General features: G+C 53.4%; 2 protein-coding genes across 6 annotated transcripts in view; one reads left to right on the top strand and one right to left on the bottom strand.

The window, feature by feature from the left end:
- The window catches only part of AP2A1 (adaptor related protein complex 2 subunit alpha 1), a 45,370-nt gene extending 42,744 nt beyond the window's left edge, over nt 1-2,626 (bottom strand). For both annotated transcript variants that reach the window (XM_054250372.2, XM_054250373.2), the window contains exon 1: nt 2,430-2,626. In XM_054250372.2, coding sequence (XP_054106347.2) covers nt 2,430-2,496 — 67 coding nt within the window. In that variant the 5' untranslated portion in view covers nt 2,497-2,626. The remainder of the gene's footprint in view (nt 1-2,429) is intronic.
- Nucleotides 2,627-5,647: 3,021 nt separating this feature from the next.
- TSKS (testis specific serine kinase substrate) lies at nt 5,648-23,786 on the top strand. 4 transcript variants are annotated; one of them, XM_035285145.3, is made up of 11 exons: nt 5,648-5,872; nt 6,982-7,204; nt 17,100-17,195; nt 17,372-17,455; nt 18,016-18,099; nt 18,700-18,992; nt 19,910-20,104; nt 20,856-21,029; nt 21,769-21,904; nt 23,248-23,372; nt 23,501-23,786. In XM_035285145.3, the coding sequence occupies exons 1-11, from the start codon at nt 5,703-5,705 to the stop codon at nt 23,655-23,657; spliced, it is 1,737 nt and encodes a 578-aa protein (XP_035141036.1). In that variant the 5' UTR covers nt 5,648-5,702; the 3' UTR covers nt 23,658-23,786. The 4 variants fall into 4 exon arrangements, with proteins under 4 accessions (XP_035141036.1, XP_035141038.1, XP_035141037.1 ...); XM_035285147.3 differs by having other exon boundaries at nt 23,248-23,404; XM_035285146.3 differs by having other exon boundaries at nt 23,187-23,372.
- Nucleotides 23,787-25,273: the final 1,487 nt, after the last annotated feature.

Raw genomic sequence — 25,273 nt, 5'->3', positions numbered from 1 at the left:
TCCCGATCCTGTCCCTCCTCCCCCCTGCTCCTGCCCTCTCCCCCCACACTCCCTCAGCTCCAGCCACACTGACCTTCTCCCTCTCACTCCAACACGTCAGGCATGCGGCAACCTCAGGACCTTTGAATGCACCTCCCTGTGCCAGGACCCCTTTCCTCCAAAATCCACAGGGCTTGCTCCACTTACAGGGCTTCCTCCAGATTTACGGAGCACCCTCCCAATCCTAGTCCTCTCCTGCCCATTTCCTCCCTGTTTTCCTTCACAGCACCACTCAGGGCCTCAGGTTGTATCTTAGAGTGTTCTCTGTGCTTATGTTCTGTCTTCCTCAGGGAAGGGAGCTCCCAAGACCAGGAGTTTTGTTTTGAGACGGAGTTTCGCTTTTGTTGCTCAGCCTGCAGTTCAGTGGCGCGATCTCAGCTCACTGCAAGCTCCGCCTTCCAGGTTCAAGCAATTCTCCTGCCTCAGACTCCCGAATAGCTGGGATTATAAGCGCCCGCCACCAAACTTGGCTAATTTTTGTATTTTTAGTAGAGACGGAGTTTCGCCAGGTTGGCCAGGCCGGTCTTGAACTCCTGACCACAGGTGATCCACCGGCGTTGGCCTCCTAAGCTGCTGGGATTACAGGCCTGAGCCACCACGCCTGGCAAGAACAGGAGTTTCTGTTCACTATTGTCACCCCAGCGCCTAGAACACTGGAGCGATCAAAAAGTATTTGTCAAATGACTGAATGAAGGAATGAGCCTTCAGAGGCAAGATGCTCTAGGAATGAAGTTTGTAGACAAGAAAACATCCTCAAAGAGGTTAAATGACGCATGGAGGGTCACATGACCTCCCGTCACTGGTGGGTAACAGAAGCAGCGCACATCTCCTAACAAGGGCCCCCAGCTACTCCACAACCCCCATCACTCCGCCCCTTGTCGTAACAGCCCACCATCTCTCCATCAACGGATACCCAATCGTGTCCACCCCCTCCTGTTCACTGAGCACCTTCTACATGCCAGATCTTTCCATAACAGTTACATTCTAAAACAACAACAGCAGCCATTGGGTACTTGGCAGAGCTGCTGCTGGGAGCCAATGGAGTAACAAAACAGCCAGGTTCCATCTGGGGCCTGGAATGCATGAAAGGCCTGACTCACAGGCACTGCCACAAGCCCCTCAGGATGATACAATCAGCAGCCTCTCTTGACAGATGAGAAAACCGAGAGGTGAAGTTCCTCACTCAAGGTCACTCGGCTAGGGACTGGTGGTGCTCCCACGCAAACCCAACCGGGGCTGACCCCAGAGCCCATTCCGACACAGCCTCTGAATACTCCTGGCAGCTCCAGTCACCAACAGCCATTCCCAGGAGTTGAGAGCTGACTTGTCACCAGACTTCCCATCATCACGACAACTCTTCCTGGCAGGGACCACTGTCCCCATATTACTGTGGTCAGATAGAAAAGGGCTCAGATCCTAGCCTATTCTGCTTCCTGACCCCTGACCTCTCTCTGGGATTAGACCTACCCTATTCCCAGCTTTCCAGATCTCTGCCCTCAAGTCCTTCAGGGCCCCATGCCGTCCTGGAGGTCTAGGCGCTCCGCTCCCTCTTCTGCCCTTCCCCCAAACCCCCACTCTATAACGTCTCCTTTCCAGGGCAGCTTCCCTGTCACAGGTTTTCCCAACACCTTACACCTGCAGCTCCTTTCCTCTGCCCTCCTTGGGTCCCTCCTTCTCCCTCAGCGGCCCCTCTGGCCCCCTCCACACTGCCTTCCATGTCTAAGCAATCTCCCATCCTGAAGCCCCACTATCCCTCACCAGGGTGTCCTTATAGTCTGGCCCTCCCATCATCTCCCTGCCCTGAACCCGAGGACTTTCAACCACTCTCAGGCCTCCTCTATACCACTGGCCGGGAGCCTCAGTGACCTATCTAACCACCCCCCCATATGACACCCCCATCCCAGGCCCTCAAGCCTTCTCAATTAGGCTTCGGGCGTTCCACTTCCTACAGGTCCCCTCTGGCTTCCTCCCATTCCATCGCTCCACAGGGTACCTCCCGCCCTCCCCCCACCCCGCGCCATGCACTTCTTTCCCTTCCTCTCTACGTTAGGGCTCCTTCTAACCCCATCGTTTGTACGATCCCCCAGCCTTTCAGTCTTTCCCAAGGGACACCTCTATGCTCTCATCCCCGGGACCTCATTGGCCTCCTCCCCTTTCCAGCACCCCCGGACCCCTCTAGTTACTCCGTGTCGTCACCTCAAGAGGCACTCTATGACACCCCAAGCCCCTGCGTGACCCCCACCTTAAAGTTCCTCCCGGGGCCCATCTATACTCGCCCTCTACAGCCGCAAAGGCTTTTGATCCCCCGGGTCCCTCTGTGACCCCCAAACCCCTTAATTTAAGGCTCCCCCCTCCCCCGCGTCTCCAGTGTCCCCCGGCCGCGCGCTCACAGTTCCGGATGTCGGAGATGAACACAGCGAGTCCCCGCATCCCATCGCCCTTGGACACGGCCGGCATGATGGCAGTGGTGTCGGCTCCAGGCCTGGCCGGACAGGGCACAGCGCAGCGGGGGCTGGCAGGCGGGGACCAGGCGGAATGGACCCCAGGCAGCGCCGAAGAGCCAAGCCGGCCGCGGGGAGGGCTGACTGGCGGGCGGGCGGGCGGGCTGGCAGGCCGTGGCACCGCCCACCTGCCCCTCCCCTCTACCCGCCTTCCGGAGCTTTCAGCCGCCTATTGGTAAGAGCTTCTGCCGCTCAGACGCGGGTTTAATTCCCTACTTTTTCTCTCATTGGCCGCTAAGCAAAGGCACGACGCTGCGATTGGCCCAGTGCTCCGCTATTTCCGTTCGGGAGCGGGGAGGGAAGAGGAGGCGTTGCCCGAGAGACGGGCGGGGTTCGATTGCGTAAAATGGACCCGCCCCTTCCGCGCGGCCAAGTCAAACACTGATTGGATCTAGCCGGTCTCCAAGGAGGGAGGGAGGGACGTGACGGAAGGCGGGGAAAGGGCCCTGGGAGGCGGGACTGAGGTTGACCGAGACCAATGAGCGGGTAAACCTCCCCCGCAGGAGTCACGGATTGGTGAGATCTGTCCTACTTCCACCCTCTATTGGGCGGCTTTGGGGGGCGGGCGGAAGGCGAAGAGCAGTAGAAGGAAAGAAGAGGGTGTCACTCCGCTCGGCTGGGATAGGTGGAGCGACGCCTGCAATTCCATGCAGCAGAGAAGGAGTTGGGCGGGGCAAGAGAGCGTTCAGTGTTTACTGCGCAAGCGTCTCCGTGTTCCCTTTCTGCCTTCACTGTCACCCCCGACTGCTAAAATCCTCTTCGAGGAAGCCTTCCTCCCCTCCCCCCTTCTCTGCAGCCAACGTGTCGGGACTTGTTTTGTCAGGAGACCCAGAATCTCAGAGTGAAAAACAGTAATTCACGGCTAGTCCCATTAAGCAGAGATTAAATCATAGGTCGAGAGGGTGAATGACTTGCCCAGGGCCACACAACTTGGAAGTGAAAGAACAGAAATAAATGTAGACCATATCTTGGCTTTCAACTATTTTTCAACATATGTTGCCTTTTTTTTTGGGTCCAACCACAATGTCTCTCGGGCAGCCTCCATTGTAGCAGATATCAAACCAAAATTGATTCTCTCTTCCAGACTAGGAACTCCTGGGCAAGAATGGGACCTGGTCTTGAAGAGTTTCAACAACATTTGTTAAAGGAAGGCATGGGTGAATCTGCTTTGGCCCAACCCCAGCCTCAATCCCCTACCCTCAGCTCCCCAGAGTCTTTGGTAAACTGGCTTTGGGGAAGGCAAAACGGCCAGAACTCCCAACGCCCAGGGCAATTGAGAAATTTGGGACAAAGGGAACTGGAAGAGTCCATTTCTGTCACCTGTGGGGAAAGAACTCCCCCCCCCCACCTCGCCCCCGCCACCAGCCTTTTCTAATCTCAGAAGTCAAGCATTCCTGGAATGAGTCTTGGGGGTGTGTCCTGGATCTTTGGAATGGCCTCTCTGAATCCTGGGAGCCGGAAAGGAGGTTAAGAAGAGCCCACTTTCCAGGCTCAATGGATGCGTCTACCTGGGTTTCCAGGAATGGGCCTGGGAAAATCCATTTTGGATTCTAGGAGGACAGATACCGCTCAGCTGTTTTAATAACAGGGAGGGTCCATTTGTAATATGAGTGGGGGTGTTGTTTGCCCCTGAAGAGCATAAAGCAGTCCCATTAAACACAAGAAAAATTATAAATATCAGGACTTCACAAAGTTCTTTTTTTTTTTTTTTTTTGAGACAGTCTCACTCTTTCGATGGAGTTCAGTGGCTCAAGCTCGGCTCACTGCAACCTCTGCCTCTCGGGTTCAAGCGATTCTCCTGCCTCAGCCTCCCATATAGCTGGGATTACAGGCACCCGCCCTCGTGCCCAACTAAACTTTGTATTTCTGTAGAAACGGGGTTTCACCATGTTGGCCAGGCTGGTCTTGAACTCATGACTTAAGGTGATCTACCCGCCTCAGCCTTCCAAAGTGCTGGGATTACAGGCGTGAGCCAACGGGCCAGGCCGAAGGAGTTTTTTTTTTAAACGGAGTCTCGCTCTGTCACCAGGCTGCAGTGCAGTCGTGCGATCTCAGCGCACTGCAACCTCCGCCTCCCGGGTTGAAATGATTCCCCTGCCTCAGCCTCCCGAGTAGCTGGGATTACAGGCGCGCGCCACCACACCCGGCTAATTTGTCTATTTTTAGGAGAGACGCGGTTTCACCATGTTGGCCAGGCTGAGGAGAAATGTCTTTTTTACAGAAAGACATTACGCGTTCCAAGGACTGGAGTCCATTAATGACCAGGAAAGAAGCACCTTTCTCCCTGGGGATAACGCCATTAAAAATACTTAGCCCGGCGCGGTGGCAGGCGTCAGCAATCTCAGTTATTTGGGAGGCTGAAACAGGAAGACTGGTTGAACCCAGGAGGTGGAGGTTGCGGTGAGCGGAGATCGACCCACTGCACTCCAGCCTGAGCGACAGTGCAAGACTCCGTCTGAAAAAAAATTTAAATTAAGAAAAATTTTAAAAATTAAAGAAAACAATAAATAAATGGGGGAGGGGTGGAGCCACCCTCTCTCCTGCCCCAACTCTCCATCTTCCTCTCCTCCCTCACCTTCCACACCTAGCTGTAGGCCCACCGCACCTAACATTCTCTTGTTGATCTATCTACCTGTACATTGCCTTTTCCCCCGACCCTAATGCCCCATAGAATATGAGACTCTGCAGGTCAGGGTCTGGATCTCAGTCCTCTTCCACCGCAGTCTCCTAGACCCCAGGCAAGCATCAAATCCAGGATGCTACATGAAGAATCAAGTACAAGTGCACGGGGCTGGGCGACCCCACACTTAGTCTCAGGGAAAGGGAAGTTGGTCTTCTCCCAAGAACCGGTGGGCCAACCCATTGCAAGTTACAAACTAGCATGAGTCCATTCACTGGAGCCTGTCGCTCTGAAGACGGTGGTGGGGGGTGTCACGTTGGGCATACAACTGGAATCCTGAACAGGAGGAGTCCACTGAGAACACTGGGGGGATGACCTGGGCCAGCAGCTCTCCCTACCCTGTGTCCCCCCCACTCGTGGGGGCCCAGTGGTTGGGTCCTTTGTGAGACAGGCTGAGAGGACAGTGGACCCTGGAGGGTCTGTGGTTAGAACAGGTGGGAAGTCTCAGAGGAAGGAGCCCCTGGGAGCCAGACTCCCACGCCATGGCGAGCGTGGTGGTGAAGACGATCTGGCAGTCCAAAGAGATTCATGAGGCTGGGGACATCCCTGCGGAGGTCGAGAGCTGCTCCCAGCTAGTCCCTGAGGCTCCCCGGGGGGTTACCAGCCCGGACAAGGGGATTCCCAGGAAAAAGAAGGCTGTGTCGTTCCACGGGTGGGTTTGGCGCACCCTGCCGGGGATGGTTCTAACGCCCAGCACTGCCTCCAACAGAGCAGGAGTCCCACTGTGGGTGCTGGAGGAAGAGGGGGGAAAAGCCAGCGGGTGAGGGGCAGGAAAGAGACAAAAAGCAGCAGGGAGGTAGAGAGGAAGAAGGTAGTGGGGATGAATGGAGGGAAGAAAAAGCCAGTGGGGAGGGAAGAAGGGAGGCTAGTGAATGAAGGAGAAAGCAGGCAGCGGGGAAGGAGAAGGGGGAAGAAAGTAGGCAGTGGGGCCAGGCGCGGTGGCTCACGCCTGTAATCCGAGCACTTTGGGAGGCCGAGGCAGGCAGATCACAAGGTCAAGAGATAGAGAACATCCTGGCCAACATGGTGAAACCCTGTCTCTACTAAAAATACAAAAATTGGCCGGGCGTGGTGGCTCACACCTGTAATCCAAGCACTTTGGAGGCTAAGGCGGGTGGATCACGTGAGGTCGGGAGTTCAAGACCAGCCTGACCAACATGGTGAAAACCCGTCTTAAAAAATAAATAAATAAAAATACAAAAATTAGTGGGGTGTGGTGGCACCCACCTATAATCCCAGCTACTCAGGAGGCTAAGGCAGGAGAACCACTTGAACCCAAGAGGCAGAGGTTTTGGTGAGCCAAAGACAGAACCACTGCACTCCAGCCTGGGCGACAGCTCACACTGTAATCCCAGCACTTTGGGAGGCCAAGACGGGCAGATCACCTGAGGTCAGGAGTTCAAGACCAGCATGACCAATATGCAGAAACCCCTGTCTCTACTAAAAATAGAAAATTAGCTGGGTGTGGTAGTCCATGCCTGTAATCCCAGCTACTCGGGAGGCTGAGGCAGGAGAATCGCTGGAACCTGGGAGACGGAGGTTGCAGGGAGCCAACTGCACCACTACACTCCATCCTGGGTGACAGATCAAGACTCCATCTCAAAAAAAAAGAAAGAAAGAAAGTAGGCAGCAGGGACAGAGAAGGGAGAACCAGGTAGCAGTGAGGTTGGAGTCAACAGGGGGTGAGGTATGCAGAAAGGAAGGCAGGAGGGGCCAGACCACAGGCAGGAGTTGACCTTTCTGCCTGTTTCTCCTCTGTAGGGTGGAGCCCCCGATGTCCCACCAGCCCATGCACTGGTGCCTGAACCTCAAACGGTCGTCGGCCTGCACCAATGTGTCACTGCTCAACCTGGCCTCCATGGAGCCCACCGACTCCTCGGGGACAGACTCAATAGTGGAAGACCTCAGCAGCCAACTCGCCGGGCCCCCTGCCTCCCCCACCCTACCCTGGGTTCTGGATGACCCAGACATCTCGGAAATCCTGGTGAGGGCCCCCCACACCACCCTCTGGGGAAGACCAAGGTCCTCCAGGTGCTGGTAGCAAATACTTAGGACGGAGTGGGGTGTTTTGGATTTGGAATGAGAACCTTCTGGTTGCTTTTTGAGACCCAGAGGAACTAACAAGGATCTGCCTCCTCCTTTCCTGACAGCCAGCTGTGAATATGGGAGTTGGTCTTTTTTTTTTTTTTTCCAGAGACAGTCTCACCGTGTTGCCCAGGATGGTCTCAGACTCTTGGGCTCAAGGGATTCTCCCACCTCGGCTTCCCACAGTCCTGGGATTATAGGCATGAACCACCACACCTGGCCTGGGTGTAGGTCTTTAGTTCATACAGTCACTCCCAAATGTCCCCAATGAGGCTGGGCTCAGGAACCTGCACTTGGGGAGCTCCCAGTCTGGTGGGGGACAATAGACACAGACTAGGGTAAGAAATTCTGTAATGGAGGAGAAGAGCCCCTCAAGCCAGGCTGGGGGTATCAAGGAAAGCTTCCTGGAGGAGGATGTGTTGCAACCCTACTTTAGTGAATGAATAGGAGTTCTCTGATGGGAGTCACCTAAGAATCTGGGACAAAACTGAGAGGTGAAGCAAGATTTAGAGGGCTTTAGGGAATTTCTGAATCTCTGCTCCTCACCCCGCCTGGTTTCCCCTGGGCCAGGCCTGAAACGGCTCCACCAGATACTGAGATACTGAGAACTACACTAACCACAACCATGGTGTTTGTTTTTTGTCTTTTGTTTTGAGACGGAGTCTTACTCTGTCGTCCTGGCTGGCGTCCAATGGCATAGTCTTGGCTCACTGCAACCTCCATCTCCCAGGTTCAAGCAATTTTCCTACCTCATTCTCCCAAGTAGCTGGGATTACAGGTGCCCACCACCGTGCCTGGCTAATTTTTGTATTTTTAGTAGAGACGGGGTTTCACCATCTTGGCCAGGCTGGTCTGGAACTCCTGACCTTGTGATCCACTCTGTGGGCCTCTTCCAAAGTGTTGAGATTACAGGCGTGAGCACCAGCCATGATCTTAATGCTGTTGAGATTCGGTAGCATTTACTGAGCATTTTCCATGTTCAGGGAGCCCCAGTTTACCCATCTGTAAAATGGAGATGCATGCATTTGTTCCTGCATTTTTAAATTTTATCTATTTTTGAGGCAGGGTCTTGCTCTGTCTCCCAGGCTGCAGTGCAGTGGCGCGATTACAGCTCCCTGCAGCCTTCAGCTCCTGGGCTCAAAGGATCCTCCCATCTCAGACCTCAGTAGCTGGGACCACAGGCACCCACCTGGCAAATTTTTTTCTTAATGTTTTTATAGAGACAGGGTCTCATGATGTTGGCCAATCTGGTCTTGAACTCCTGGATTCAAGTGATTCTCAGGCCTCAGCCTCCCAAAGTGCTGGGATTATAGGTGTGAGCCGTTGTGCCCAGCCACATTTGTTCTTTTTAACAAATATCTCTTTTTATTTATTCCTTTTTTGAGATGGAGTCTCACTCTGTGAACAATCTGGATTGCAGTGGCGCAATCTTGTCTCACTGCAAACTCCGCCTCCCAAGTTCAAGTGATACTCCCACCTCAGCCTTCCAAGTAGCTGGGATTACAGGCACACCACGACAGCTGGCTAATTTTTGTATTTTAGTAGAGATGGGGTTTCACCATGTTGGCCTGGCTGGTCTCGAATTCCTGACCTCAGGTGATCCACCCGCCTCAGCCTCCCAAAGTGCTCGGATTACAGGGGTGAGCCATGGCACCCGGCCTCTCTTTCTCTTTTTTTTTCATTTTCTTTTTTTTTTTTTTTTGAGACGGAGTTTCGCTCTTGTTAACCAGGCTGGAGTGCAATGGCACGATCTCGGCTCACCGCAACCTCCGCCTCCTGGGTTCAGGCAATTCTCCTGCCTCAGCCTCCTGAGTAGCTGGGATTACAGGCACGCGCCACCATGCCCAGCTAATTTTTTGTATTTTTAGTAGAGACGGGGTTTCACCATGTTGACCAGGATGGTCTCGATCTCTTGACCTCGTGATCCACCCGCCTCAGCCTCCCAAAGTGCTGGGATTACAGGCTTGAGCCACCGCGCCTGGCCCTTCATTTTCTTTTTTGAGACAGGGTCTCACTCTGATGGCCAGGCTGGAGTGCAGTGGCATAATAGCTCACTGCAACCTCAAAGCCTTGGACATAAGTGATCCTCCCACTTTAACCTCCATGGTGCACACCACCATGCCCAGCTAAACACATTTCTTTTTCTTTTTTCTTTTCTTAAGACTGGGTTTGCTCTGTTGCCCAGGCTGGAGTGACAGCCTGACTGCCCAGGCACAATCATGGCTCACTGTAGCCTTGACCTCCCCAGCCTCAGGTGATCCTCCCACCTCAGCCTCCCAAGCAGCTGTAACTACAGGCACATGCCACCACGCCCAGCTAATTTTGTATTTTTAGTAGAGATGGGATTTCTCCATGTTGGTCAGGCTGGTCTTGAACTACCGACCCCAGGTGGTCCACCTGCCTCGGCCTCCCAAAGTGCTGGGATTACAGGCATGAGCCACCACACCTGGCCATAAACTGGATCTTGAAGATAAGTAAAGTAGTCCCCAGACAGAAGACAGGGAAAGGTGTCCCAGCTCCCAGGAACAGCATGTGCAGAGGGACAGGAACTGAAAAGAGCCCAGAATAGGAGAGGTAGCTTCAAGGTGGTTCCTGCAGCTGGTGTGTGGTATGTGAGAGAGAGGAGGCTGGTGGAAGGGGAGGGCACAGGCCACACAAACTGAGCAATATGGGCATTTTCCTGACAGCAAAGGGGAGCCAGCGTGGGTTCAGGAGGGAGAGAGGAACAACTCAGGATTTTGGCTCCGTTCCATTTACTGAGCTCCAGCCAAGTGCTGTGCTGCATCCCTCATGGTGGGAAACTTGTTTTTCTCTCTTTAAAGTTCTGTAAGGGAACTGCTATTATTACGCAGTTAGAAACTGAGAAAAGGGACTGAAGCAGTCCAGCAGTGCTGGCCTGTAGTCCCAGTGACTCAGGAGGCTGAGGCAGGAGGATGGCTTGACCCCAGGAATTGGAGGCTGCAGTGAGCTGTGATTACATCACTGTGCTCCAGCCTGGGCAACAGAACGAGACCCTAGAGACCCTGCCTCTAAAAAAAACAACTAAGGACCCAGCGTGCTGGCTCACAGCTATAATCCCAGCACTTTGGGAAGTTGAGGCAGGCAGATCCCCTGAGGTCAGGAGTTTAAGACCAGCCTGGCCAATATAGTGAAACCCCATCTCTACTAAAAATACAGAAAATTGGCTGGGCGTGGTGGCCTATGCCTGTAATCCCAGCTACTCGGGAGGCTGAGGCAGGAGAATTGCTTGAACCCAGGAGGTGGAGGTTGCAGTGAGCTGAGACAGTGCCATTGCACTCCAGCCTGGGTGACAAGAACGAAACTCTGTCTCAGGAAAAAAAAATACCCCACTAAGGTAGACAGCAGTGTAGTAACCTCCACAAGGTCAAGGATGGAGAGCTCATAAGAAGCAGAACCAGGATAAGAAGGGTGCTGCTCTTGTCACTAATGCAAAAGCCTTTCTCTCCCCAGGACTCCCCTGGGCTGAGCAGGGGATGTTTGAAGGGGAGGCACTGAGTCAGGGAGGCCAGAGAGGAGGCTGGGCAAGGGGCCAGGGAAGGAGAAGTAGCTGCAGGGAAGAGAATAGGGCAGAGTCGGCTGGGAAGGATGCCCGGGAGACATCCTCCCCCAGACAGCAGAGCTCTCCCCCCATCTCAGGGAGTGTCTCTCGGGCAGCACTTGCAGCCGTCTGCCTCCCACCAGAGCTATTCCTGAGTCACATCCCTCAGTGGATTGTGAAGCCAGAGAAAGTGCCCCAGGCAGCAAGGATTGAGGTCTGGCACAGCCGCCAGCTCGCTGTGGGGCTGCAGGGGACTGCCAGCCTCTCAGAGGCTTCAAGTTCCTTCTCTGTGGCATGGAAAAAGTACTGACCTTGGGTGCATGCTGAAGAGGCAAGGGGGTCCGCAGGAGCGGGAACCAGCACCCAGTACCCGAGCTGTACCCAGAGAGAAGGTGGGGACAGGTAGAGAGAAGGGCACAGAGACCCAGAGAGGGGATGGAGACCCAGAGATGGAGTGGGACAGAGACCAAGAAAGGAGGACAGAGACCCGGAAAGAGGGGGACAGAGACTCAGAGACAGAGGGGGACAGAGACCCAGAGAGACGGGGATAGAGACCCAGGGAGATTAGGAGAGAGACTCAGAGAGGGGAACAGAGACCCAGAGAGAGAAGGAAAGACACTCAAAGGGTTGAGGGACAGAGGCTCTGCGGGGAGGAAGAGACGGGTCCAGTGTGAGAGGGATAGAGACTCAGACGGCAGAAGAGATGACCAGGGCGGGGAACGGTGGCTCGTGCCTGTAGTCCAGCACATTTTTTTTTTTTTTTGAGAGACGGAGTTTTGCTCTTGTTCCCAAGCTGGAGGGCGGCGGTGCGATCTCGACTCACTACAACCTCTGCCTCCCAAGTAGCTGGGATTACAGGCATTTACCACCACACCCAGCTAATTTTCTATTTCTAGTAGAGACAGGATTTCTCCATGTTGGTCAGACTGGTCTCCAACTCCTGACCTCAGGTGATCCGCCCGCCTCCGCCTCCCAAAGTGCTGGGAGTACAAGTGTGAACCACCGAGCCTGGCCATCTCAGTACTTTTGGGAGGCTGAAGTGGGTGGATCACTTGAGGCCAGGAGTTCAAGACCAGCCTGGCCAATATGGTGAAACCCCGTCTCTACTAAAAATACAAAAATTAGCTAGGCGTGGTGGTGCATGCCTATAATGCCAGCTACTCAGGACGCTGAGGCAGGAGAATCCCTTGAATCCAGGAGGTGGAGGTGGAGGTGAGCTGAGATCGTGCTGCTGCACTTCAGCCTGAGTGACAAAGGGAGACTCCATCCAAGGAGAAGGAGGAGGAGGAGGAGGAGAAAAGGAAGAAGAAGGAGGAGGAGGAGGAAAAGGAAGAGGAGGAGGAGGAGGAGAAGGAGAAGGAGGAGGAGGAGGAGGAGGAGAAGGAGGAGGAGGAGGAGGAGGCTGGGCACATTGGCTTATGCCTGTAACTCCAGCACTTTGGGATGCCAAGGTGGGCAGATCACAAGGTCAGGAGTTCGAGACCAGTCTGACCACCACACCTGGCTAATTTTTGCATTTTTAGTAGAGACAGTTTTCACCATGTTGGCCAAGCCAGGGTCAAACTCCTGACCTCGGGTGATCTGCCTACCTTGGCCTCCCAAACTGCTGGGATTACAGGCATGTGCACCACCACGCCTGGCTAATTTTTGTGTTTTTAGTAGAGATGGGGTTTCACCATGCTGGTCTTGAACTACTGACCTCAGGTGATCCACCCACTTTGGCCTTCCAAAATTCTGGGATTACAGGCATGAGCCACCGAACCGGGCTGCCATACACTTTTAAACATCAGAGCTGGCATGAACTCAAAACTTACTCATCACCGAGGGGATAGCGCTAACCCATTAACGATAGATCCACTCGAATGATCCAAACACCTCCCACCAGGCCCTGCCTCCAACACTGGGAATTACTTTTTTTTTTTTCCTTTTGAGATGGAGTCTCACTCTGTTGCCCAGGCTGGAGTGCAGTGGCGCGCTCTCAGCTCACTGCAACCTCCACCTCCTGGGTTCAAGTGATTCTCCTGCCCCAGCCTCCCAAGTAACTGGCATTACAGGCACCTACCACCATGCCTAGCCAATTTTTGTATTTTTAGTAGAGACGGTGTTTCACTACATTGGCCAGGCTGGTCTTGAACTCCTGACCTCAAGTGATCCATCCGCCTTGGCCTCCCAAAGTGCTGAGATTACATTTTTGAGCCACTGTTTCCAGCCTGAATTTCTTAATCTACCATTTTGCTGATGTCAACTGAATACAATATTTTTCTTTTTCTTTTTCTTTTCTCTTTTTGAGACAGAGTTTCACTCTTGCCGCCCAGGCTGGAGTACAAGGGCACATTCTTGGCTCACTGCAACCTCCACCTCTCTGGTTCAAATGATTCTCCTGCCTCAGCCTCCCAAGTAGCTGGGATTATAGGTCTGTGCCACCACACCCAGCTAATTTTTTTTTTTTTTTTGGTATTTTTAGTAGAGACAGGGTTTCTCCATGTTGGTCAGGCTGGTGTCAAACTCCTGACCTCAGGTGATCCGCCCACCTTGGCCTCCCAAAGTGCTGCAATTATGGATACAATATTTCTTATCATACTTGTTACCCAGAGCAATCATGTAAGAATGCGTTGCTGCCCCATCTTACAAGGGAAGACACTTGTTCTCTCTTTCTCTTTGTATATTCAGCAACCCTTAGAGGAACCAAGAGAACTGGGCTTTTTTTTTTTTTCTTTTTGCACATAAAAGGCTCAATAGGCCAGGCGTGGTGGCTCATACCTGTAATCCAAGCACTTCGGAGGCCAAGGCGGGCGGATCACACGAGGTCGGGAGTTCAAGACCAGCCTGACCAACATGGTGAAACCCCATCTTTAAAAAATAAAAATAAAAAGGCTCAATAATCACAGGAGCTCTGCTCTTCAAATGCAGCAGTTTACAGGCGTCTGTGTTCTGGCTGCTCCGCCATTTCTACACAGTTGCTCTCACCACTGCCTTCCAGCCATTAAGCACAGGGAACAAGGGACAAGACCATGCTTAGCTTTTCCACACATGGACCACTGCCCACTTCCCTTCCACTGGCTGGAACTGGTCATAACCAGCTGCCAGAGGGCTCCCTGGGTCTCTTTTCCTTCAAGTGTGAAATAACAATGTTGGCTGGGTGCAGTGCCTCACACCTGTAATCCCATCACTTTGGGAGGCTGAGGTGGGCGGATCACCTGAGGTCAGGAGTTCAAGACCAGCCTGACCAACATGGTGAAACCCCATCTCTACTAAAAATTTTAAAAAACATTAGCCAGGTGTGGTGGCGCACACCTGTAGTCTCAGCTACTCGGGAGGCTCAGGCAGGAGAATCGCTTGAACCCGGGAGGCAGAGGTTGTAGTGAGCCAAGATCACGCCCCTGCACTCCAGCCTGGGCGACAGAGTGAGACTCGGTCTCAAAAAAAAAAAAAAAACTCAATGATATTGAGGTTATACATTTGACTACTGTAAGAAAAAGGCACAAAACAACAGCTTGAGTAACACAGGAGATGCAGTGTCTCACCCTGAACATCTTCACAGGTGGTTGGAATGGACTATGGTGGCTCCAGTGTAAAGGACTCAGGCTCCTTCTGTCTCCTTGTGTCCTCTATCTGCTGGTCCAAGGCAGCCCTCATTGTGCATTCCAGTGAAATGAGAGAAAAACGGAAAGTTCTCATACCTTTCCTTTAAGGGATGACTCAGAAATTGACTATAATTCTGCATAATCCAAGTAATGATCTAGGCTAAAGGAAAAAAAAAAAGGAGGCTGGATGCAGTGGCTCATGCCTGTAAGACCAACACTTTTGGAGGCTGACACAAAAGGATCACTTGAGGCTGGGCGCAGTGGCTCACACCTGTAAACCAGCACTTTGGGAAGCCAAGAGGGGCAGATCACCTGAGGTCAGGAGTTTGAGACCAGCCTGGCCAAAACGGTGAAACCTCATCTCTATTTAAAAAAAAAAAAAAAAGCCGGGCGCGGTGGCTCACGCCTGTAATCCCAGCACTTTGGGAGGCCAAGGCGGGTGAATCACGAGGTCAAGAGATCGAGACCATCCTGGTCAACATGGTGAAACCCCGTCTCTACTAAAAATACAGAAAAATTAGGGGGGCATGGTGGCACGTGCCTGTAATCCCAGCTACTCAGGAGGCTGAGGCAGGAGAATTGCCTGAACCCAGGAGGCGGAGGTTGCGGTGAGCAGAGATTGCGCCATTGCACTCCAGCCTGGTTTACAAGAGCGAAACTCGGTCTCAAAAAAAAAAAAAAGGATCACTTGAGCCCAGGAGTTTGAGGCCAGCTTGGGTAACATAGGGAGACCCCATCTATACCAAAAATTTTAAAATTTTGCTACCGTGCCTGGTAGCAAGCACCTATAGTCCTAGCTACTTGGGAGGCTGAGCCCGAGTTGGTGAGCAATGATAGCACCACTCCACACCAGCCAGGGTAATAGTGAGAGACCACCCCCCCACTGCCCCCACAAAATAAATCGACATTATTTACACTCACATTCCATTGGCCAGAACTTAGTCACATGGCCACACCTAGCTGTAAGGGATCCTGGGAAATGTAGTCTCTGGTTGGGCAGCCATGTGCCAGGGTAATGCTTCTGTATCTGTCCAAGCTGGGAGAATGGATCCTACCACATGCATCCCTCGTGAACCACAGATTGGCAGGAATCATAAACCATTTGATGTGATATAAAGTAATGATGACCAGAGGCCACATGGTGTCATGGTTTAAAACAAGGGTTCTGAATCTAAATTCTGATGAGGTCACGTAATGTGCTGTGGACCTGGGAAGACAAGGGACGTCCCGTTTCTGCGAGCCATTTGTCTCACTTGTAAAATGGGCCAAATAACCTCAAGAAGTGTGGCTGTGAAGAATAAGAGAAGACTGGCAGGTGCTTATATCTGAAAGGTGGCTTCCTTTGTAATGAACCAGTTCCTGCATACAAAGGTAGAGCATATGTTTTCACAGTTTATCTTTTTTTTTTTTTTTTTTTTGAGACGGAGTTTCCCTCTTGTTATCCAGTCTGGAGTGCAATGGCCCGATCTCGGCTCACCGCAACCTCTGCCTCCTGGGTTCAGGCAATTCTCCTGCCTCAGCCTCCCAAGTAGCTTGGATTACAGGCACACGCCACCATGCCCAGCTAATTTTTTGTATCTTCAGTAGAGACGGGGTTTCACCATGTTGACCAGGATGGTCTCGATCTCTTGACCTCGTGATCCACCCGCCTCGGCCTCCCAAAGTGCTGAGATTACAGGCTTGAGCCACCGCGCCCGGCCTTATCTTTTTTTTTTTTTTTTTTTGAGACGGAGTTTTGCTGTTGTTACCCACACTGGAGTGCAATGGCACGATCTCAGCTCACCGCAACCTCTGCCTTCTAGGTTCAAGCAATTCTCCTGCCTCAGCCTCCCGAGTAGCTGGGACTACAGGTGCGCACCACCATGCCCAGCTAATTTTTGTATTTTTAGCAGAGACGAGGTTTCATCATGTTGACCAGAATGGTCTCGAGCTCTTGACCTCGTGATCCACCCGCCTCAGCCTCCCAAAGTGCTGGGATTATAGGCGTGAGCCACCGTGCCCAGCCACAGTTTATCTTTTTATGCTGTGGACCCAAGGAATTTTTTTTTTTTTTAGACGGAGACTTCCTCTGTCGCCCAGGTTGGAATGCAGTGGTGCGGTATCAGCTCACTGCAACCTCTGCCTCCCAGGTTCAAGCGATTCTCCTGCCTCAGCCTCCCAGGTAGCTGGAATTAAAGGCATGCACCACCATGCTCAGCTAACTTTTGTATTTTTAGTAGAGATGGGGTTTTACTATGTTGGCCAGGCTGGTCTTGAACTCCTGACCTCAAGTGATCCACCCACCTCGGCCTCCCAAAGTGCTGAGATTACAAAAGTGAGCCCCTGCACCTAGCACCCAAGGTCACTTAACTCAGTGTTTGATTGAGTCCATCCTTCTTCCCCCACATGTCTGAGCACCCCACTTCCATCCCCCATTCTCTCCTGGATCCTGCTTATTTTTCTCCGAGGACACCATAAAGAAAGGTAGTTTACCCCCTGGGTTCACTGCACAGGAATGCTAAGAATCAGAGGTGCAGCTCTTGACTCCAAGTCACAGCCATCCCAGGGCAAAATCAAGGTGTAAACACAGCTTCCCAGTTCTGGAATTTTTCTTGGGCTTGGGGCTTGCCCCCACACACCCACTAACTCACTTGTCTCCCATTCTTCCCCAGAGTGGGGTCAACAGTGGATTGGTCCGTGCCAAAGACTCCATCACCAGCTTGAAGGAAAAGACCACTCGGGTTAACCAGCATGTGCAGACCCTGCAGGTGTGAGGACCCCCATGTCCAACATCTGATCTCCCTCCAGGGCCAAGTTCCCTTCTTGGAGCCTGCCTCCAGCACCCATAGCTCAGTCAGGAGAGGAACCTTCCCAGGCCCAGATCTTCTTTCCCATGGGCTGTCCCCTGGTGCCCTTGGCTAACTCCCCTCCTTCCATGCTCCAGAGTAAGTGTTCCGTGCTGAGTGAGAATCTGGAGAGAAGGCGGCAGGAGGCAGAAGAGTTGGAGGGGTACTGCATTCGACTCAAGGTGAGCCACTGGGACGCAGGAGTGGGTAGGGAGAGGGGAATGGGAGTAAGAAGAGAGTGGGAGAAAAAGGGAGGAGGGCGGGCGCAGTGGCTCACACTTGTAATCCCAGCACTTTGGGAGGCTGAGGTGGGTGGGTCACTTGATGTGAGGACATTGAGACTAGCCTGGCCAACATGGTAAAACCCCATCTCTACTGAAAATACAAAAATTAGTCGGGTGTTATGGTGGGTGCCTGTAATCCCAGCTACTCGGGAGGCTGAGGCAGGAGAATCACTTGAACCCGGAAGGCAGAGGTTGCAGTGAGCCAAGATTGCACCATTGCACTCCAGCCTGGACAATAGAGTGAGACTCACTCTCGAGAGAAAAAAAAAAAGGAAGAGGGTAGGAATGGGACTCATGAGAGGTGGGAGGAAGCCGTTCCTTTAGCCAAGGAAATGGGGGAATGTGTCGTGTATTTAGGGGCTGGGAGGCCTGGAGCCTGAAGGGAAATAGGCAGGCTAAGGAAAGGGAGGCAGAGCTGAAACAGGAAGGCAGGGCCCTCGCCCTGGTGTCTGACCCAGGAGAACTGCTGGATGGTGACCCGGTCTGTGGAAGATGCTGAAATCAAAACCAACGTCTTGAAGCAGAATTCTGCCCTGCTGGAGGTAAGGGCTGGGGTGGGGGGTGGGAACGGTCCCAGGATTTGTGGGAGAAGGTCAGACACACAAGGAACTTGAGATACACTTTTAGGTGGAGCTCCCTGCCGGACACCACCACGCTGCCCCTTTGTGCACATGGCCGTCTTTAGGACCCACTAATAAAAGGGATGCAAATGAGGCTCCAACACGCAGATGTGGGGGGGGCTCCAACACCCTGCAGTCCCGTTCAGGTCCCAGAGAGACTCAAGCTGGACTTCAAGTGAGAAGGCCTGTTCTGTCCATATTCTCACTCATTTTCCAACAAAATACTGAGAAGGCTTCAGTTGTTCTTGCTAAGTGGCTGGGACTGGTATTTGACCCCTGGAGGCATGGAGGGCTGGGTGGGTACCTGGAGGCAGGCTGTGGGAGGTTACTGGGAATTGGAGTCCAGCTGGCCCTCAAATGGTGCCGCCCCTCCCTAATGACAGCAGGCGGGACTTCCCAACATCCTGTCCCCACAGGCGTCTACTTCCAATCTCGGGGAGTACTGGAGTGGATTTGGGGGTGGAGGTGGTTGCAGGAGGAAAGCGGCTGGACGCTGTGACCCCGTCCTCCCTCACCGCCCAGGAGAAGCTGCACTACCTCCAGCAGCACCTGCAGGATGAGACACCGCGACGGCAGGAGGCTGAGCTACAGGAGCCGGAGCAGAAGCAGAAGCCGGAGGCTGGCCTCTCCAGGAACTGCCTGGACCCCGCCGCCATGCCCCAGGGCTGCCCCGGCCCGCCGGGAAGTCCCCACGAACCCTCGCGGCCACGCGGCCTGGCCCTGGGAGGCTGGGGAATGGGGCCTCGGGCAGGGGAGGGCCCCCACGTGAGCCAACAGGAATTGCAGAAGGTGTTCACCGGCCTCGAGGAGCTGAGGTGGGCAGGACCTAGGTTCGGAGCCTCGAAAACGAGGTGGCGGGGACTCAGGGATAGAGCCTCGAGGAGCTGAGGTGGGTGGGGACATGGGTGGAGCCACGAGGAGCTGAGATGGGCGGGGACGTGGGGGGAGCCTCGAGGAGCTGAGATGGGCGGGGACGTGGGTGGGGCCTCGAGGAGCTGAGATGGGCGGGGACGTGGGTGGGGCCTCGAGGAGCTGAGATGGGCGGGGACGTGGGTGGAGCCTCGAGGAGCTGAGGTGGGCGGGGACATGGGTGGAGCCTCTAGGGACAGGGAGGTGGGTACATGGGCGGAGCCTCAGGACTGCGGTGGGCGGGAATAGGTGGGGCCTCTATTAGCTGAGATGGGTGGGGACATGGGCGGAGTCTCCAGGACCTGCGGCAGGCGGAGACTCGGGAGGAGCTTCAAAGATCTTAGCGGGTGGGCGACAAGGCTGGGGTCTCCAACAGCAAAGGAGGGAGTGCCCCGAGGGCAATGACCTGAGCAAGGGACTGTCGGACTAATGAATTTTTTAGTTCTGGGCTGCTGGGAGGCAGGTCTAGGCCTGGTAAAACTTTGGTTGGCGGAGTGGTCCTGGAAGCACCAAGTGGGGCAGAGTGTGGTGGGCAATGCCTTGGGGGGCAGTGTGGAGGAGCCCAGGTAGAGGTTGGGGACCTGCCTAGGGAAGGGCCAGGATGGCCAATAAAAGAAGGGGATAAAGGCGGGGCACTGGAGGACACGACCAGATTTCACCAAATGGAGGGTGCAAGAAAATTTGGAGACCTAGGTGAGTCTGCAGCCACGGGCGAGGTCTCAGTGGGGCGAGATAGGTGAGTCTTGTCTCATCTATCTCGTGGGGGCAGGTGACAGCCTGTCCAAGCCTAGCTCCGACCCATTCCCTCCCTCTGCCCCTCCAGGAGAGAGGTGTCCTCGCTGACTGCCCGGTGGCGTCAGGAGGAAGGGGCGGTGCAGGAGGCCCTGCGGCTGCTCGGGGGCCTGGGCGGCAGGGTCGACGGCTTCCTAGGCCAGTGGGAACGGGCACAGCGCGAGCAGGCGCAGACGGCGCGAGGCTTGCAGGAGCTGCGAGGTCGGGCGGATGAGCTGTGCACGATGTAAGGACCAGGAAGACCGGAAAGGGCAGCGCGATCTCAACCCGAGCGCAGGGGGGGAGGCATTCCGGAACACATACCGACGTGGGGAAACGCCAGTTAAAGAGTGCAGGGAGGGTCGCATCAGCCCTAATAAGGCCCGAGGGGTGGAATCAATTTGAAGAAGGGTGTGGGCTATACCTTAAAAGGGCAAAAGGTGGGGCCAAGTGGAGTCTGAAAAAGCCAATTAGAGAACTAGCAGGGGCACTCCAAACAGTAAGCTTCTAAAGGTGGCCCAGTGGTGGCTCATGCCTATAGTCCCAGCCCTTTGGAAGGCCAAGGTGAGGTAGTGGATAACTTGAGGCTAGGAGTTCAAGACCAGCCTGGGAAACATAGCAGAGACCCCCATCTCTACAAACAGTTTAAAAATTAGCTGGGAATGATGTGGTGTGGCACCCTGGTAGTCCTAGCGACTCAGGAGGCTGAGGTAGGAGTGATCACTTGAGCCCAGGAGTTCAAGGCTTCAGAGAGCTATGATGGTGCCACTGCACTCCAACTTGGGCAATAGAGCCAGACCCTGTCTCAAAATAGTGAATAAATAAAATAAAATACAACACAAAAAAATGAGACAAGTCAGAGCAGACAGGGGAGGGCAGGGTGGAGGATTCCAGACCAGTCTCCATAGACACAAGTGGAGGGCTAACAATGGCTGGAGTCTTGCCCGGGCTATACCACTCAAGAGGCAACCTGGCAGCACTGGTTACTCATGCCCCAGGGTGGAACGGTCAGCAGTGTCTGTGGCTTCACTGAGGAGCGAACTGAACGGGCTGGGCCCACTGAAACCCATTCTGGAGGAGTTCGGGCGGCAATTTCAGAACTCTCGAAGAGGGCCTGACCTCTCCATGAACCTGGATCGATCCCACCAAGGCAACTGTGCCCGCTGTGCCAGGTAACAGGGCTGGGCCTGCCTCTGGGAGCCTTATGTGGATAGAACGTTAAAGGAGATATGGAAGGAGATGGGTCATTAGTGAAGGGTGGGGCGTTGTTCATTTTGGGAGACAAGGCATCCCAGTGCATCGTAGGACCAGCCAGTCCTGCTGCACTACTCATTTCTTCAAGAAATGAGAGCCTCATTTCTTCCCTCTCCACAAGGTAAAATCAGTGTCTTGTGGAACTCAAGAGAAACTTGGTACGGGGTGCATTGGCTCACACCTGTAATCCCAGCACTTTGGGAGGCCAAGACAGGCAGATCACTTGGGATCAGGAGTTCGAGATCAGTCTGGCCAGCATGGTGAAAGTCCATCTCTACTAAAAATACAAAAATTAGCTGGGTGTGGCGGCATGTGCCTGTAATCCCAGCTACTCAGGCGGCTGAGGCAGGAGTATTGCTTGAACTCAGGAGGCAGAGGTTGCAGTGAGCGGAGATCGTGCCACTGCACCCCAGCCTAGAGACAGAGCAAGACTCCATCTAAAAAAAAAAAATGTAGTAGTGATCCCCAGAGCACCATGGAAACCAAGGGACAGCTGGTGCATCGTAGCATCCTATGATGCAAACTTCCCAGTGCATGCTGGGAAGGTTCCATAGGGTGCACAGTGGAAATGGGGCCAAATGGAGGCTGTGCAGGTGAGCTTGGGGCATTCTGAAGTTGGTACTGGGCCTCTTTATCTGGTGACCACCCCTCCCCCAGCCAGGGGTCGCAGTTGTCCACGGAGTCCCTGCAGCAGCTGCTGGACCGCACGTTGACCCCACTAGTGGATGAGGTGAAGCAGAGGGGCCTGGCTTCTGCCTGTCCCAGCTGTCAGAGGCTACACAAGAAGATTCTGGTACCAAGGAATATGGGCCACCATGTCCCATTTTACTGTTCTCTCGGGGCAGGGGGAGGGAAGCCCCGGACTCAAGGGTACTTCTGGTATGTGGCAGGAAGGGAAGGGCTGAGCTGGGAGCAGCAGGCACTGGGGGAGGACTTGGCCCTAATGCATGAGGGGTCAGGCAAGCAGTTTGGTGATGAGTGAGTCACAGGCCAATCATGAAACCTTGGAAGATGGACTTGAGCCCAAAGCATGATGGGACATTGGATCTAGTGCACTGTGGGACATGAGACAGGCACCAGTCTAAAACTTCATGGAACACAGGTCTGATTTTCTCTAAGCTTTTAGAGAGGTAGTGCCTTGTACGAGATCACTGGGGTCAGATATATAGAGGGGAGCCAGAACCCAGTGACTGTAGGTCCTGGTTAGCACATGCGTTGTGGGAAATGGGCATTACACAACACACTCAGCCCAATAGTTGCTGGAACTTGAGCCCCAGTGCATTGTATTGTGGGATGTTGACCTAATGTACTGTGGGATTCTGTTGTAGTGGGTGGGACAGACAAGGGAGGCACCATCGGACCCTGACGTGTCTGAGCTATAGGACTACTTCATGAGAGGATGTGGGGCTTGGCGCGGTGGGACATAGAGATCCAGGGCACCAAGAACTGACTTGTTTTTGAGTCTCACTCTGTCACCCAGGCTGGAGTGCACTGGTGCCATCTTGGCTCATTGCAACCTCCACCTCCCAGGTTCAAGTGATTCTGCTGCCTCAGCCTCCTGAGTAGCTGGGATTACAGGCATGCACCACCACGCCCGGCTAATATTTGTACTTTTAGTAGAGACACGGTTTCACCCTGTTGGCCAGGCTGGTCTTGAACTCCTGACCCTAAGTGATCCACCTGCCTCAGCCTCCCAAAGTGCTGGGATTACAGGTGTGAGCCACTGCACCCGGCCAGGACTTTTGAGTGAAAGGTGCTGGTCTAATAGATAGGGAGATGTGGGCTCTTCTAAATTATGGGATGTAGAAGGTCACCATGTGGTAGGATACTGGGACACATACACATATCAAATGTAGGATAGTTCATGAGCGTAGGAGACAGATGATAGACACTGATTTAGTGCTTGCTGGGACATAGGTCAGGGACAGACAATAGGACAGACACAGGTTTAGTCCACAACAGAATCTGGAGACCAGTGCACTGTGGGGTCAGTCTCAAGCTCAAGGCATGATGGGAAACTCTGTGGGAGAAATGTGGGCCCCAGGGAACCCAACCCTTTGCCCTCCACAATCCAGCTCCCCCTCCACGCCCAGCCTAGTCCAGCAAGCCCAGCTGCGCCTACGCTCCTCTCCCCAGGAGCTGGAGCGCCAGGCCTTAGCCAAACACGTCAGAGCGGAGGCCCTGAGCTCCACCCTTCGGCTGGCCCAAGAAGAGGCCATGCGAGCCAAGAACCTGCTGCTGACAGACAAGATGAAGCCGGAGTGAGGAAGGAGGCTGAGGGCGTGGGAGGAGGGTGAGATCTGCGGGAAAGGGCCTGACCACTCCTTCCGTCCCAACACCCCCGCACCCAGCCATGTCAGCATCACCTCCCTACTAACCGTTGTGACAGGGAGAAGATGGCCACTCTGGACTATCTACACTTGAAGATGAGCTCGCTCCATGATCAGATCAGCAACCTGCCACTTGAGGGGTCCACGGGAACAATGGGTGGAGGCAGCAGTGTGGGAACCCCCCCGAAACATGGGGGCCCAGCCCCTGAACAATAAATGCCCCCTGGTGCTGGCATGAATTCTGTCTCCTTTTTGGCACCAGAGGACTAGTGAATTGCCCACACACCATGCACGACCTCTATGCCTACTCTGATTTATTTAATAAATAAATACATTTTATTATTCTTTTTGGAGCAGATTCTCATTCTGTTGCCCAGGCCGGAGTGCAGTGGTGTCATCTCGGCTCACTGCAACCTCCGCATCCTGGGTTCAAGGAATTCTCCAGCCTCAGCCTCCCGAGTAGCTGGGACTACATTCATGCATCACCACACCTGACTAATTTTCTTTTTTTTATTTTTTGAAATAATGAACTTCTCCAAACACATGATTTTTAAATACCTGGCTAATTTTTTGTGTTTTCCGTAGAAACAGTGTTTCGCCATGTTGCCCAGGGTGGTCTCAAAGTCCTCAGCGCAGGCAGTCTGCCCACCTTGACCTCCCAAAATGCCAGGGTTACAGGTGTGAACCACCACACCCGGGTGACCGTAATTTATTTCTCAGCAAACGCGAGGTTCTGTGGTGTAGTTTGGGTCTGTCTAATCAACATTTTGTCTATTATTGTTTAAAAATACTCCCTAAGTTAGTTGGTTAAGATAACAAACATATCTCAACTTCTAAAAGTCAGAAATACTTCTGACCAATCAGCTAACCCCAGGAGTGGTGAGGTGATTGGTCCTGGTGCAGACTTACCGTGACCAGCCAGGGCCAGGCACAGGGACTCACGCCTGTAATCCCAGCATTTTGGGAGGCCAAGGCGAATAGATCACCTGAGACCAGAAGTTTGAGAACAACTTAGCCAACATGGTGAAACCCTTTCTCTAATAAAAAGAAAAAAATACAAAGATGTGGCCAGTCTCGGTGGCTCAAGCCTGTAATCCCAGCACTTTGGGAGGTTGAGGTGGGCAGATCACAATGTCAAGAGATTGAGACCATCCTGACCAACATGGTGAAACCTCGTCTCTACTAAAGAAATACAAAAATTAGCTGGGCATGGTGGCACGTGCCTGTAGTCTCAGCTACTTAGGAGGTTGAGGCAGAATTGCTTGAACCTGGGAGGCGGAGGTTGCAGTGAGCCGAGATCGCACCACTGCATTCCAGCCTGGCACCTGAGCAAGACTCTGTCTCAAAAAAAAAAAAATTAGCATGGTGGCACAAGCCTGTGATCCCAGCTACTTGGGAGGCTGAGGCAGGAGAATCACTTGAACTCAGGAGTCAGGTTGTAGTGGGCCAAGATTGTACCACTACACTCTAGCCTGGGTGACGGAGCAAAACTCCCATCTCAAAAGAAAAAAAGACTGTAACAAGGGATATGGGACGTATGAACCAGGAACCGTGGACAAAAACCTATGTATGATATATAATAACCACACATCCATACTGCATGATTCCAACTGCAGGACACTGTGGAAAAGGCAAAACTCTGGAGACAGTTTAAAGATTATGTTTGCAGCCAGGCATGGTGGCTCAGGCCTGTAATCCCAGCAAAATAACTGGACAACTTGGGGCCAGGAGTTCGAAACAGCCTGGCCAACATGGCAAAACCCTGTCACTACTAAAAACCAACATTAGCTAGGTGTGGTCGCAGGCACCTGTAATTCTAGCTACTTGGGAGG

The sequence above is a fragment of the Callithrix jacchus genome, chromosome 22, assembly GCF_049354715.1.
Source record: "Callithrix jacchus isolate 240 chromosome 22, calJac240_pri, whole genome shotgun sequence".
NCBI classification, from domain to species: domain Eukaryota; kingdom Metazoa; phylum Chordata; class Mammalia; order Primates; family Cebidae; genus Callithrix; species Callithrix jacchus.
The sequence above is the reverse complement of the archived record's forward strand: the minus strand, read 5'-3'. Positions and strand labels throughout refer to the sequence as shown.

Coding starts and splice junctions, on each gene's coding strand:
- TSKS (XM_035285144.3), top strand. CDS start 5,703: ATGGCGAGCGTGGTGGTGAAGACGATCTGGCAGTCCAAAGAGATTCAT. Junction 7,205..17,099: donor CAGACATCTCGGAAATCCTG/GTGAGGGCCCCC, acceptor ATTCTTCCCCAG/AGTGGGGTCAACAGTGGATT. Junction 18,993..19,909: donor ACCGGCCTCGAGGAGCTGAG/GTGGGCAGGACC, acceptor CTGCCCCTCCAG/GAGAGAGGTGTCCTCGCTGA.